This window comes from Gasterosteus aculeatus, chromosome X, assembly GCF_964276395.1.
Source record: "Gasterosteus aculeatus chromosome X, fGasAcu3.hap1.1, whole genome shotgun sequence".
Classification (NCBI taxonomy): domain Eukaryota; kingdom Metazoa; phylum Chordata; class Actinopteri; order Perciformes; family Gasterosteidae; genus Gasterosteus; species Gasterosteus aculeatus.
The window spans coordinates 18786145-18800917 of record NC_135698.1 but is presented as its reverse complement, the minus strand read 5'-3'; the positions used below and the strand labels follow the sequence as shown (position 1 = coordinate 18800917).

Genomic DNA, 14773 nt, shown 5'->3' with positions numbered 1-14773 from the left:
GGTTTTCTTTGTAGCACAAAGGGGTCCAAGCCCTCCCACTGCGGTTGTAAATACGACACAACTTGGACTCACTTTATCCAAAAGCTTTTGAGTCCTTTGCTTTCTGTAGACATGGACTTCAAACGGAATTACAGTACATGAGCTCTTTTTTGTAAGTTGAACCGTTCAGAACGAACGGGTTTGGACCTTCTGCAGGTTTTGTCTCCAATTTGCTTCATCAGCATTCCTCTTTGTTGTAAAAGCAGATGTTTCTTCCAGTCTGCTGAGTGTTGAAAGGCTTTATGCTGGATGCTTATGCAGAGTCTTTCACAAGTGGTTTAGCGTATTCCCTGAGATTGTATGTTACCTTATTTCCCTTCAATGTAATGAATACTGTAATGCATAATTACTGAGCGGCTTCATTCTGTTTCTGTTTTTGTTGGAGTTGGTCCTTTTTTATGAGATTCCTGTTCACCTACTTGCTTCATGATGTCTTCAGATGTCACACGTCTTGTGACACATAAGTGTCAAAGTACACCGTCTACAAATAGCCGCAGTCGGGAACCTGTGGAAAGTCTGTGTGGTTCCACAGGAGTCTCTAAAATTCTGATATTTTAGTTTTCGTAATATAGCATGAATACAGCACATAAACATAATAATGTCTCATTTTGAAATATTGATGTTGTCAGAGCATAACTTGTATTATGTGAATAATCATTTATTGTTGAAGGGCTGGGACCTTCTCGACAAACCATGACTGCGTTTGGGAAACCGGATTTCCAACCGAACACCATGTCCTACGCTGAAGACCCTTACATCTTCTCCACCGACACTCTGCCCAGTGACCGCCGCTTCCTCCCTCCTCTAGCCAACGGGCTGCTGGGATGGAGGGTGTACGACAATATCATGCACATGGGGGGGGTGTATAACGGGGAGGGTGGACGTTGCCACCGTGCAGATGTCCCCTGTCCTCTCAACGTGGAGGTTGAGATGGACGGACCAGCCCAGCACACCTACTGCCTGGACACCCACACAGGTCGTCTCTGCAGTGTTTGACTGTCTGATGGCAGGAATCTGTGTGGTGAAGAATTATCACGACTGATTGTCTCATTTTCTCATCCAGGCATTTTTACCCACAGCCTGAGCTCGGCAAGAGCAAAGGTATCACAGTCTCTGTATTCGCACCGATACTACACCAACCTGATGGTGATGGAGATTCTGTTGGTGCGGGAGGGGACCTCGGAGGAGCCAATCACCGTGAATCTGGTCAGTTCATTCACACCTCAAAGCAAAGACATTGTCTTTGACTCTTGTCCGGATTACAAAGGAGGAAGGTAAAGTCAACAAAAGCTCATGAAAATTGCATATTTTTGACCACAGTATAATTCTGACATCTCACACAGTCTACACACCCCTCTCCCCCAGTCACATCCAAGGAAAGGTGGCCACTGCCGAGTTCCCAGGAGGTTCCTGTCCAACGGTGCACCTCATCTGGACCCCTAAACCCCCCACTCTGACGCTGCTTCCAGAACAGCGTCAGGCTCGTTGGGCCTTCATCCTGGTTGCGGCCAACAGTTTAGAAACAGCTGAGGCCAATTATGACAAGGGCCTGGATCTGATAGCCACTGGGGACCTGCGCCCATCTCACGAGAAGGCTTGGAAGGAACTGTGGCTGGAGAGCACGGCGGAGGTGGTGGGGTCAGAGACCCTCTGCAAGGCTCTGATAGGCTGCATGTTTTACCTCCTAAGCGCCTTCCCGTCCATACATGACACCTCCAGCTCTTTTGGTGGAGTCAGTCCAGGCGGACTGTCTAATGGTGGGGATGGGCAGGACTACTGGGGGCACATCTTCTGGGACCAGGTAAGGCCAGTTTCTGTTGATGACCAGCTATTTTATTTGCATGGTGTTTGTATAGTCAGTGTCTGATTGATCACACGATGACCCCACCTTCCTGTGAAAGGATATTTGGATGTATCCCGGCATAGCCCTCTTCTATCCCAAGCTAGCCCGATCCGTGCTGGAGTACCGGGTGGGGACTATAGAAGGGGCAAAAGACAATGCCCAAAAGCAGGGCTTTAAGGTATGATCATAAGTGAGTTACTAAGGTGCCTCCATCATGGCGCCTCTACCCTCACTGACTATGCAATACACAACTATGCAGTGAGTCAAGCACATTCCTAACGCAGAGGAAGAGAAAAGTGGGTCTTTGTAGCTTTTTTACTGGGAGAAGCTGTGAAACTGTAAAAATGTTTGGATAACACATGAGACACTAGTTGGAAAGGATTTGATAAAATACATTAAAGGTAGAGCATGTGTAACAATTACAAACACAGGAGCTGGTTAGCTTAGCGTAGCAGCTCAATTTAGCTGTTGTTTTAAACAATTCCTTAAAGCGTCGTTGTGAACAGAAGAAAAATAAGAATGCCTGCAGAAATAAAAATAGATAAGATAAGCTGCATTACATCAACAGTTAGCCAAACAGTAATTCAACATTTCTAGGGAACTTTTCCTAGCAGCACGTTAGCGTCAAACAGCTGGGCACCGACCCAGAAAAGCAAATCGTAGCGTTGACAGTGTTTGTATTTAGCACCGATACTCGTTTTGTGTGTGCTCTTGTGTTACATTTCAACAATAACCACGAAACTGTGTATTGAGTCTTCTGATGAAAAGGTGTTTTCTTCACAGGGACTGAAGTTCCCGTGGGAGAGTGCTGTGTCTGGGAGGGAGGTGTGTCCAGAGGACATTTATGGACAACAAGAGATTCACATAAATGGAGATGTCACCCTGGCCTTCCAACACTATCTCTACCTCACTGAGGTATAGTCCTTTATCCCCCCCATCACAGTGTCTGGGGCCTGCGGGAGGTCTTTATTTGAGTTCTTTGTTGCAGGATGTGTCCATGTTTGCAGAGGGCCGGGGCAGCGAGGTGATCTACGGTGTGGCAGATTACTGGGTTTCTAGAGCGTCGTGGAACCCTGAGGACAAGAAGTATCATCTCCTAGGTGAAAGAAATAGAACAAGGAGAATGCACTTTAAATACACGATTAAGAGGAGCATTATTCTACAGAAGCTAAACTTAAGAACTTCTGACCTCTCTCTTACAAATCACGCCAAATGTAAAGTAACTGCCATGTCCTTTTTTTCCCAATTCACTTTTGTTTTGTATCGTTATTATTTTATTTATTATTTCATTATTTTCTATTTACATTTGTATGCACATAAGTTACCTAAAAGGATAATACAAATTAATGTTGTGACTGTCCTTACGCATAACTACTGTATATTTATATACTCTTCGTTAATTAATTCCAAGGTTAATTCTATCAAAGTCTCTTCTTTTCCTTTCAGGTGTCATGCCACCTGATGAGTATTACTACAATGTCGACAACTCTGTGTACACAAACACAGTGGCCAAATTCAGGTACCAGTATGTGTACATTTCCCTGCAGTGCATATTTCCCGGTGATTACCAGTAATACAAAACGTTTCTCATTCGTCAGTCTCCAGTTCGCTGTAGATTTGGCCGACCTCCTCCAACATCCGGCACCTGAAGAATGGCAAGAAGTGGCCCAAAACCTCAAAATACCTTTTGAGGAAGAAACCCAGTACCATCCTGAGTTCGATGGCTATGTCAAAGGTCATCCAGTGAAACAGGCCGACACGGTGATGTTGGGTTATCCTCTTGGACTGCCGATGACCCCAGAGATCAGGAGAAATGACCTTGAAGCGTATGAACCAGTGACGGACCCTAATGGTCCGGCCATGACCTGGGTAAGACACAGCATTACTTTGTGGCTATATGATTAATCGATTGTCAAATGCACTCACTTTTTTAATTGATTTGTGGAGTACAACTGTGCAATGTTGAAGTAAGTGAAGTAAATCCAGAGTAATACCACTATGTTAAAGATACTTAATACTTAATATTTCAAATCTTACTTTCCGCTTCTCTCTAATCCATAGTCACTCTCAGCTCTACATGCCAGTTGTTTCTCGTGTTTTTCAGCTCATTTTTAACGATTTATGAGCAACTTTATGGTTTGGGTTGACCTCTACAGCTCTCCTCTGCATGGTTTTCAGCAGCAGACAGCTGATTTTGGCTTTAACACTGAAGAACCTGCAAAGCGTGACACAGTTTAACAGACATTTTTTTAGGGGGTTGAGGCCATTAAAAACAGAGCTAAAGGAGGGTGATTATTGGCCTTATGATTCCTTATGAATGCTAATGATGCTCTGTAACTGTTTTCTAACAAATTAGTCACAACAGCTTTATAGGATAATATAAAAAGAATAAAAGAACGTATCTTTTATATAAAAGTATTTAATTATATTATTACCGAATTATGCAGTGGCTGCTCTTGGTGTTTAAACAGTTCATCACATATTTTCTTAAACCAAATTATGCAATTAAACTAGTACCAATAGTTGTCAGGTAAAATTGTTTAGATTATTGGTTGTATTGGTTGCCTGAAGTGCACATAAATGATGTTTTACAGCGTCTACTCGCATTAAATTTGAAAGTTGGTTGTTGCTGTTTCTTCTTTCTTATTACGTGTTTATTTGTACCAATGATGCTTTCCATCATAAGGGAATGTTTGCAATCGGCTGGCTGGAGCTGGGGGAGGCTGAGAAAGCTCAACATTTACTTGACAAGTGCTACAAAAACATCCAGGGACCGTTCCAGGTTTCCTTCTGACTCACACAGCCACATCATGCTCTTAAATGTCTTTTACTGGACATCCAGTGAATGTGTGATTACCTCTCCTGGCAGGTATGGAGTGAATCATCTGATGGCTCTGGTGCAGTCAACTTTCTCACGGGAATGGGAGGATTCCTGCAAGCTGTGCTGTTCGGCTATACAGGCTTTAGGTCTGTTCACAATGAGAAACACCTCAATATGTATAACAGCATGTGAGCTGTAAAAAGAAAGATTGACATGCTGTGTTTCTTTCTAGAGTGCAGAAGGAATGCTTGGCCTTTTCCCCACTTCTTCCAGAGGGCATTTCTGAGCTGTGCATTCGTGGCGTGAACTACCTGGGCTCTCAGATGGACTGGCTGCTGAGGAAAGATGAAGTTTGCATCGTGCTGAGGGAAAAGGCCAGCACTAAGTCATGTGATCTGCAGCTTGTTCTCAAGGCATCGGGAACTAAAATCCCTCTCACACCAGGTGAAGCACACACTGCTAAAAACATGCAGTGAAAGTTTTTTATTTTTTTTTATTCATCCTTAGGTTTGTAGGTTACTATTAAAAAACCCACCTAGCCTTCCGAACTACAGAGAAATATTGAATATAAACATGATAAGTACAAAATAATGATAACAACAGTATGACATTAGTTCAGCTGTATGGCTCCGTATTTGAGTCAGAAAGAGTGTGATCAGAAGGAGGATTCTATCCTCAACTGCATGCATGACAATTAATACTCAGGAGATGCATTGATTGATTATTATTGATTTACTAATATACATCTATATTTTCAGGGAAGGCGGTAACCTTTCCTCGAGAGTCCGGGTGTGTTTGTAAACTGGCTTCGGCGTATTCCTGTTGGCCTCTCTGAAACAGCGAAAGACCCTCCTCATCATTTACCTGCAATTAAAAATATGTCATATCCAAGCTACTGTTAAGTTGCATGTTCCCATTTGATCGAGAATTAACAATCATTGACAAAATGTATGAAATTCTTATATTATTAATATTATAATACGCCCATTAACCATTAACCAAGTTTGTATTGTATATTCAAATAAACTACTTCCATTATGTGCAAATCTTAATTGTTCCTTTGGCTTTCCATCTTTTTTGGATTTGTTCTAAGGAGTAAACACAAAAACATTTAACCTGTTCAATACCTGATATGTCTGATTATCATATCCGGTTGCTTTTTTATTGCAGTGTGCAGAAGAGGATGTGACATTGACCTGAAAAATATTAGTTGTCTCTTATATAAAAACTGTCTGTGCCACTCGAAATGAAATAACTGACAGAAGAGGAAGGCCGTGTTAAAACATGTTGTGAGTAACATTGACGGGGCGGAGCACATCCTGCCGAATATCTGTTGGCTGATTTAAAACGGATCGCGCTGTAACTCCGCCCTAATGTTTCGATGGGGTTGCTCGATTTGTTTTCACATGTTGACGGTTTCCCACCGCGAGCTGCGTTTATGGTGTTTCAATCCTCAGGCTCCGCCCTGAAAGATAACCACGACATACAAATCGAGCATCCCCTCTCAAACGTCACTGAGTCTCACCTCCGGATTGGCTGGCGAGGTTTTGAACAAGTTAAACGGTTTCAGCGGGTTAGTGTGCAGGATTGCAGTTACTGTCCGGGAGATTCAGGTTGTTTAGCGTTAACACACGAGCTGTAGGGAAGTAGTGCCCGCGTTATTTTAGCCCATTTAAGTCCACCTCAGCATGCGATTGATTTAAAGTAAGCAGACCAACGAGCATCGGATTCCTTTTTTTAAAGAATCGGGGATCAAAGGTAACGCTATTTATTCTGTCCTTCAAGACTATCGTTAGCTAAATTGTTGTTATATGACTAACATGAGCCATTTAAGACAAGGCAGAGCAGTTCCAACATTTAACGTTGCCACAGACTAAGTTGAAATAACTTGAATTCATCGTGTCTAATTATGTCTTAACGTTAGCTAACCGTATTAAGCTAACGTTAGCACTTTTCTGTGACGTATCGTCGTTTTTCGCTTTTTGTAGTGCTTCACGTTAGCTAAGCTACCTAGACGGCAGCTAATCTTCTGATAATACAAACTCAATACGCGTATTTTTTTCGACACATATTGTTGTTGAACAAGTACTTTCTACAACACGACCCAAACCACAAAAAAAGAAGGCAGTGCGCATGCACCATTTAACGTCAGTCGCATTTGAAAAAATGATCTGACAAGGAGAACAATAAACGCTCCAGTTTGGTGTCCGTTACCTTGCTTTTCACTATGGAAAAAGTTTGCATTATCCACTAAAAGTCAAAAGCTCATTTACTCTGAATTGGGCGTGACTACAAAAGGCTTTTTGATTGTTCCATATGTTTGTAGAGTGATGTTAAATATACATGTGTGTTAATACAAAGCGTCAATAGTAAATGTTTTCTTGCCAAAATTCGAAAGGGGCCCTTTTCCACCTGTAAGATGCATGATAAAGTTCGCCGTCTGAGATCTGCGAGTGCGTTATAAATAAAATGTATTATTATTTATTATGAAGTGCCATTAAGGAGGTTTTATTTAAGGCTTTTTGGAACGCTTGAGCTAAACAGAAAATATAGTGTCAAAACAACTAGTCTGGGCTTTATGGCTGCTTAAATTAACAGATTGAGATTAATTATTAAAAATCTAATCAAAGATTAACAGTGCAATCTTTTCCTCAGGCCGTCAAGATGAACTCCGTACAGTCATCCGTACGATCCCTCATGCAACTGTTTGATGGTAAAGCACAAGAATTTACCAATGACATTATTACTGTCCACATGGTTTGGCTTGAGGAGATCCAACAGGAGGCCAACCGAATGTTTTCAAGGTAGGTGTAAAGTAACGTGAAAGATTTTATTTGCGTTATTTGTTTTGACAAGACAAGAAATTTTCCTTTTACGAGTGAAGCTGTTTATTTTTGTTTCAGAGAGTTTAATGCGGAGCCAGAATTAATGCCAAAAACCCCGTCGCAGAAAAAGAATAGTCGAAGGAAGCGCGTGTCTTTGGGGCATCAGGAAGAAAATCAAGCCAGGCGAAGGTTTGTTGCTCTCATGGCTGTTTTAGGAAAGTTCAAGTTTCACATTCAAATTGTGACTAGCTCTTCCTGTCCAGATTTTCAAAGGGAAAGCGTAGCAACCTCCGGGGCTCCTCTGTCAAATCATTGCACTTCATCGCCGAAGAAGAGACCATTTCCACCTCTGAAGCAAACGCCACCACCCAGCCCAAGCGCGCCACCCGCAAAAACAAACAAACCACTGCGGCTGTGCCAGAGGATGTGAGCCATTCAGGTTCTCCAACTGAGGATGTGCAGAACAAGAAGCCGGAGCTGGTGGCGGAGAAAGAGGTTGACGAAATCAACAAGGTGAACGATGCAGAAGACGAGTTGCTCCACAGGGGCACCTCCCCTCGGACCCCGCCAGCAATACCCTCCCCCGAGATCGTCGTCAGCATCTCGTCGTCGGAGCGATTGTCTGCAGAGGGCGTCATCAGTCGGCTGCCTCTCTCCCCCGGCCGCTCAGCCGCCAAGATTGCGATAGCTGGCGCGGCTCCAAGCTCTCGGCGCAGCTCGGTGCGGTGCTCCCTGAAGCTCCGCCACTCGCTGGCCGGCCTGCGGCACAGCATGACGCAGGAGTCGGTGCGTCGCGCCTCGCGCCGCTCCATGCTTAAGAGGAAGGTCTCCCGCATGGGCAACTCGGTGTGTAGCAGCAATGTTGATGGTGAGAAATGATCAGTTTTCGGATTATCAAAATGTGAGAATCCCCGAGACGTTCTATCACTGTCTTGATTGTTGTTAATTTGTGTATTTAATCAAAAGTATTTAATTTAAACTTTGTGGTTTTAGAGGAATCCTGCGCCGATTCTGCAGAGGAGGCGCACAAGGAAAGGTGAGTGATGACAAACTTGTTCATCCGAACGTAGAAAGATGTACTGTAAACAAATCTGGTGTTTTGAATCCATCATTTCACATTGACCGGTGAATTAATTTGTCACACTTTACATGTATTCAGTGTTCTTTTGTATGTTTTTAAATGATTCTTCTCACTCATTCATGTATTCCCTGCTATAGCATGTTAGATGCTGTGAGCGTAGACACGGAGGACCACGCTGCAGCTCAAGAATGGAAGGAAATGCCAGAGGTATTTCTATATGGATTTGTATATTTAAGTTGCTGAAATTGTATTGTATTGGTATTTTGGTAATATTCAACTGATTTTCTTCTTTTGCATCAAACAAATGTAGATCCAGGTGAACCCGAGCCCCCGTCTGTCCATTGGGCGCGTCACCCGGTCTGTGGCTGCAACCTCTGCCGCGCTGGCCCCCCTGCCATTGTTCAGCACTGAACAGAGAGTTTTGACTCCCGGAAAGACAACAGGCATGACAACCTTTATTTGAGTTGATCGTAGTGGTTGAAACAAATCTGGATCGATATCTAATGCTACTTGCATGTGCTGACTACGCGTTTGTGTTTCAGTTACTGAGAAGCCAACTCCAGTGTCCGGTCCCAAGTGAGTTTTGTGCGTGTGTGTGTGTGTGTGTGTTGCACTGTTTAATACATTCTTTGTCTTAAAAACAATTCTGTGTTTCAAGGTCGCGTCAGAGTACCAAGCGCAAAGCACCAGATACTGTAGAGGAAAGTCCAACAAAGAGGCGCTCTCCTCCCAAGAAAAGTCAAAGTGTAAGATTGCAAAGTGTTTTACGGTTCAGAAATGGTAACTATTGGGATATATTCAAATAATGAGTGGTTGAAATGGTAATCCTTTTGTCCTCTTTTGTTACCAACACATAGGCAATGAGGCCCAACATGAAATCCTTTCTCCACACTGTGCAGAAGAATCAGATGCTAATGATGACGCCGAATTCCCTCGGCCGCTCTGCTGTCATCAAGTCCTTCATTAAACACACCACTCCTCTGAAGATCGACCCGAAGGTAAGCTCCACACCCCACACGCTGCAAAGTCAACAACTTCGTCAGTGCACAGTGACCTATTTGGTAAACTTGGACATGTGCAGATCCCGACCCCCATCCACCGAGCCATCGGTAGAACTGTACCTAGGATTTGTTTGACTCCAGCCGTACTTCAAATGTGTCTGGATCGGCAGAGAGCGTGTCACAAAATCTCTGATAGACTTAACACGTTAGCTAAAGACAGACATGTTGTATTGCAGTAAATAAAATAAAAACTGTTCTAAAATGCTTTGGCTGACATCCTCCTCTTTGTGGATTTGTTTTCTCCCCTCCTCAGTTAAGCGTTGGTATAGTGGTAAGTGTGATGTAGAAGTACTGTGTGTTTTACGGTGTCTAACATCCCGTCATGGAACTTGATTAACGCTTACCTTAGAGAAGCCGCTTTCAACAACCCAAACGCCACATGTTAGTTGATGGTTTCCCTGATAAAAAAACAGGTCGAGGATGCTTCGCTTTTAGAATCTTTTTAACCGACAAAACGGCTAAAACATCTTTGGTAACTAAACTTTATGTTGAGTTATTTTAATACAAAAATAATGTCAAGCCATCCGATCAAGCCGTGACACTAATTGGGTTGTTCATTACACGGGTGTCTGTCAGCATGTTATGGTTCATTGGGTTAGAAGATCACACTGGAATAAACGTTGGGTTTAGTTTGCTCTTGTAATCACTAATGTGGTCTGTTAGAAACTAATGATCACTGGACTGTGCAGCAGAGTGAGCACAGACTCAAATTAACTCTTCAGCCAAGTGGAAATCCCAAAACACAAAGTCTGTCACGGTGAACACCACTGACTGGGTGATCTTTCTCCACGTGCATGAGCTCCACCTGCCACTTTGGATACCTGCCACTTTGGATGGGGTTGACGTTGGCTGCCTGTGTAAGAACTAGTGGGATTCTGTCTCCTCAAATCTCCCTGAAACCCGTTTTTTTTTTTTTTTTTTTTTTTTTTCCCAGACAAAAGAGCGTCACAAGCTGGAAGCCCTGAAGAGGAAGCAGGAGCTGGAGGAAGAAAGAATGAAGAAGATGGACGATGAGAAGAAAAGGAAACAGGATGAACTCAAAAGGTTAAAGCTCAACATCTTTGATCGCTCTGATTGAGCAGTTCTTCTTCTTGTTCTGACGAACTTTTACGTTGGTGTGTTCTAGGAAGAGAGATGAGAGGCTGCGGAGAGTGTTTGAGGCCAAAGTAAAAGAAGAGCAGAGGGAGGAGGAGAAAAAGAAGAGGATTGAGCAGAAGATGGCTCAAGTTGAGAAAAACGATAAGGTCTGCAACGGATTCGGCAACTTTAGCTGCGTTAGCTCTCCTTTAAGCAAAAGTGAAGCCCTTCTCTAATATTTGGTATCGCTCCGCTTTCTGCAGCGGATGGCAGACGACAAAGCCAAAAAGAAGGTGGCCGTTAAACGCCAAGAGGACGTGGAGCAGAAGAAGAAGTTGGAAGAAGAGGCTAAAAAGAAGAAGATTCAGCAAGCAGTGAGTGATTATTTAATTCATTGACAAAAAGAAAACCGGAAACGAAAGTGACTGGTTTTGCTACCAATTCAGTGCACCTTTTAGCCAAGGCGGAAAACTCAGTCTGACGTTGTGAGAAATGTGAATGAATGAGATCTGGGATGTTTTCAGACCACGCACAAATAATACATGCATATTGCAGTGCGGCTTTTTGTAATGTACGTGTTTTCGTGACTTTAGGAGGAAGAGAAGCGGCAGCAGGAGTCACTGGCTAAGAAGAAGGCCGAGGAGGAGGAACAGCGAGCTCGGAAGATGGCAGAAGCTCGCCGAGCTCTGGAGCAGAAGAGAGAGCAGGAGAGGGAGCTGGAGAGAGAGCGAGAGCAACTTGCTGCAGCCGAGAGGTCATTGATGGTCTTTAATTATCCTATCAATAGTACAAAGTAACCCTTTTTCTTGTTACTGACGTAATGTCCGGTTTTTTTCTTCTTTTTTTTTTTTTTTTTAGGGAACGAGTTGAAAAAGAAAAGGCTGTTGCTCTGCAAAGGGAACTGGAAAGAGCGGCAAGAGAGAAGGAGAGGCGAGAATTGGAGGAGAAAAAAAAGGCGCTTGAGAAAATATTGGTAAGAAATTTGATTTTTGAACCAAAATATTGTCTTTTTTTGGTGAAAGTGTATCAGGTTGGAAACATTACAAGCGGTTAAATGGTAAGAAACTGAGTAGAACACACACATCAGGAAAGCACAAGCGTGCAAATATGTAATATTGTTAAATAACCACATTTTGCCCAAAACTGATGATGCTCTGACCACGGCTCCTTTTTTTATGGAATATGACTACATCAAATGGCATAAAAAACATGCAGAAACCGATTATATAAAAGCAAGAAGGTTTTAAATATCTATCTTTGGTAACTTCATATCTTGAAAGATTCCTCAATACCTCAAAAGTAACTATTAATGTTGGTTATGAACTCTATGCTCTAGAGCCGCGTCATCATAGAAAGGTCCAGGTGGTCCAGGTTTCTACCTGCCATGTTATCCTGTTGATACTGGGGAAAGAAATGCCCTGGTTTGCATTCTTCTCTTTAAAACAATCATGGGCGCTTTAGGTGGCGCTTTGCCCAGAATGCACCAGTGCTGGCGTTGCATAATGGATAGCGGAGGCTAAGGAGATTGTTCGCTGACATGGGTGGCCCATGGCCAGCTTGTCAAAATAATCCTCTGTGGAAAACTTAAGTTAGAAAAACAGGCTTGGAATTATTTTGGAATTAACAGAACGTTTTCGGGCTATTGTAACAAAGCTTTATGTTCCATTAGGAGGAGCGGCAGAGGTTAGCTGCAGAAGAGCGAGAAGCTGCTGCGAAAAAGGCTGCTGCTGCCGCCGCCGCTTCTGCACAGGTAAACCTACGTTAGTTTAGGTGCACCTGCGCTGTTGAAAAGAATCAAAAGTTGACTGAAAGACTATTTGTATCTCTAGTGGAGTTGAATGTAACCCTCTTAATTTTCTCCTCATCAGGCTGCTTCTTACCTCAATACGACTGTGGATATCGAGGTAAGAATCTTAACAGACCAAACTTTGATTTGAACCGTATGTTTAAAACATGGACATGCATGTTGTAATAGTGAACGGCGTCTTTGCCCCTTTTCTCATTTTTTTGCAGCGCTCTGTTATGAGCACGCCTGTAGGAAAAGGTGGTGGCCTCAACGTGACTGTGGATATTGAGGTAAGTTTAAATGATGCATTTTTAGCCGAATTGAATGTCTGTCTTTTAAACCTGATGTAAGCAGTTTCTCCCCTTTAGAGAAAAGCTCTAAAACGTCTGATCTATCCTCTGCAGAAATCCCCACAATCCTACTCCATCACGCCAAAGGGCGGCAACAAAACGTTGCCTAAAAGTGTGGAAGATTACGGGATGGACCAAAACAGTGACGACTCTACTGATGACGAGTCCGCCCCGAGGAAGCCTATTCCATCCTGGGCCGAAGGTAGGCATGATTTAATAAATCAGTCATCTGTAATGATGATCGGACCATATACCCGACCCTCTGTAGCGTTGTTTATAATTCCATTTATCAATCTTTTTGTAATGCACAGTTGACTGCTAAACAGTCAGTTGTCAAATCATAGTCAAGCAACCATAAGTTGGCAGGTTTGATGACTTCAGTCCATTGTAATAGGTGTCAATGCCTTTTTATCATTATTGTGAAACCTGTGTCTTAACTGACAACATTTTAATCTGAATTATTTATTTCTTCTCCAGGTCACCATCTGCAGCAGATCATTATGAAGCAGTACTTCAACCCTCCTGATCTGGACTCTTTCTTCGGAATAGTTGAACCACCAAAACTGGAAAATATCTTTTACAAGAGCAAGCCTCGCTATTTCAAGCGCACCAGCTCTGCTGTGTGGCACTCTCCTCCCATTGGGAGCAAATAATGTGTCTACACTGATACAGTTTTGCAAAACTGTAAAAGGTTCAGTCTTTGTTTTAAGGTATCTTTCCAATAAAGTGTGTTTTTCCATGTTTTTAGCTCAACGTTATAGGAAATATTCTTACTATTCTGTAAAATACGTGATGGATTCTGCTGATACAAGTGAGATTGGTGCATCATTCGTGGTTTAGACTTGAAAATGGGTGTGTATTATAACCCAGTGGGATGTAAACGTATGAAAGTTATTGCCAAGTGATCAGCAACAACATTCACTTGTATAATGCGTATAACTACCAACTGTAAATTGTACGTTTTTTTTTTTTTATGTTTGGGATTTATTGTGTTTCATTAAAATGGCTGAACAAGTCTTGTGTAGGTTTCAGGCGTGATTCGATTGGTGGCACCAAAAAAAATAAAAATAAAATACAGCTATACATTTTAGCTGCTGAGAAGGCAGTGCACATTTAAATAGTGTTATTTAAACTGAGTCCGTAGTAAAAACGAATTAACGTTAGTATTCGATTTCATTCTATGGAAGATGTGATTGGTTCATCTCAAGAATGCTCTTTAATAGTTATTTATTCCATGTAACAGCCATATCACCGTGTATTAAGTGATAAGGCACAGGCTGTCTATTATGACATTTTTATTATAAGTGACCCGCCTTTTAACCGCTAACGCGCAATGTTCCTCGTGGGGAAACGCTGCCGATGCTTCACACACAAGTGGCCCTGTGGCGGCCGTACGCATTGGCTGTTAGCTTCAGGTAAAGTTAGCAAGTCTTTAAACATCACCGGTCAGATGTGCTAACCTGGTATACTCACACAGGAGGTCAACGTGCACAGACTAGCGATCACCTTCCTCGAGATCTGCTAGCTAGCAGCGCCTAGCAGTGCTAGCAGCGCACGCCAGGGGTCTCGTTTGAGGCAACGTTAGCTAGTTGGCTTTCTATAACCACTTGATGCTAAAAAACGTTTCATTGTTATTTAAATAACTGTCATTTTTAAATGATTTATTTATTTTCATAAATACATTACCTCACACAGTATCAGCTGCTGTCACCAGTGCTCTGAAGTAATGTTATGTTTGCCTTTCAGTGGGGTTCAAGTATATTAACTTCACCTGTCTGGGTCTATTATAAGTTTTCTGTAAGGTCTTTTATTTTGTACCTTGCATCATGTGTCTTTGGTCACTTTTAGCAAGTCCCAATTCAGTGATTTGACTGTTGGCATTAATCTTGG

The 14773-nt window shown here is 42.6% G+C and overlaps 2 protein-coding genes across 3 annotated transcripts; both read left to right on the top strand.

Moving 5' to 3' along the window:
* Positions 1-5755, top strand: pgghg (protein-glucosylgalactosylhydroxylysine glucosidase). Its single transcript, XM_040161757.2, has 13 exons — positions 1-151; positions 710-1015; positions 1103-1313; positions 1405-1840; positions 1941-2060; positions 2666-2797; positions 2871-2982; positions 3329-3401; positions 3481-3751; positions 4569-4664; positions 4752-4849; positions 4936-5147; positions 5462-5755. Exons 2-13 carry the CDS (start codon positions 733-735, stop codon positions 5536-5538), a joined length of 2121 nt encoding a protein of 706 aa, XP_040017691.1. The 5' UTR covers positions 1-151; positions 710-732; the 3' UTR covers positions 5539-5755.
* Positions 5756-6216: 461 nt separating this feature from the next.
* incenp (inner centromere protein) lies at positions 6217-13898 on the top strand. 2 transcript variants are annotated; one of them, XM_040161751.2, is made up of 21 exons: positions 6217-6461; positions 7359-7507; positions 7607-7717; positions 7792-8396; positions 8522-8564; positions 8747-8816; positions 8920-9052; positions 9152-9185; positions 9268-9355; positions 9467-9607; positions 9924-9941; positions 10605-10714; positions 10797-10914; positions 11011-11121; positions 11341-11501; positions 11606-11720; positions 12417-12497; positions 12616-12651; positions 12761-12823; positions 12938-13085; positions 13361-13898. In XM_040161751.2, the coding sequence occupies exons 2-21, from the start codon at positions 7368-7370 to the stop codon at positions 13534-13536; spliced, it is 2502 nt and encodes an 833-aa protein (XP_040017685.1). In that variant the 5' UTR covers positions 6217-6461; positions 7359-7367; the 3' UTR covers positions 13537-13898. The 2 variants fall into 2 exon arrangements, with proteins under 2 accessions (XP_040017685.1, XP_040017686.1); XM_040161752.2 differs by lacking the exon at positions 9924-9941.
* Positions 13899-14773: the final 875 nt, after the last annotated feature.

Coding starts and splice junctions, on each gene's coding strand:
- incenp (XM_040161751.2), top strand. CDS start 7,368: ATGAACTCCGTACAGTCATCCGTACGATCCCTCATGCAACTGTTTGAT. Junction 10,715..10,796: donor AAACAGGATGAACTCAAAAG/GTTAAAGCTCAA, acceptor GGTGTGTTCTAG/GAAGAGAGATGAGAGGCTGC. Junction 12,824..12,937: donor ACGTGACTGTGGATATTGAG/GTAAGTTTAAAT, acceptor TATCCTCTGCAG/AAATCCCCACAATCCTACTC.
- pgghg (XM_040161757.2), top strand. CDS start 733: ATGACTGCGTTTGGGAAACCGGATTTCCAACCGAACACCATGTCCTAC. Junction 1,016..1,102: donor CTGCCTGGACACCCACACAG/GTCGTCTCTGCA, acceptor TTTCTCATCCAG/GCATTTTTACCCACAGCCTG. Junction 2,798..2,870: donor ACTATCTCTACCTCACTGAG/GTATAGTCCTTT, acceptor TCTTTGTTGCAG/GATGTGTCCATGTTTGCAGA.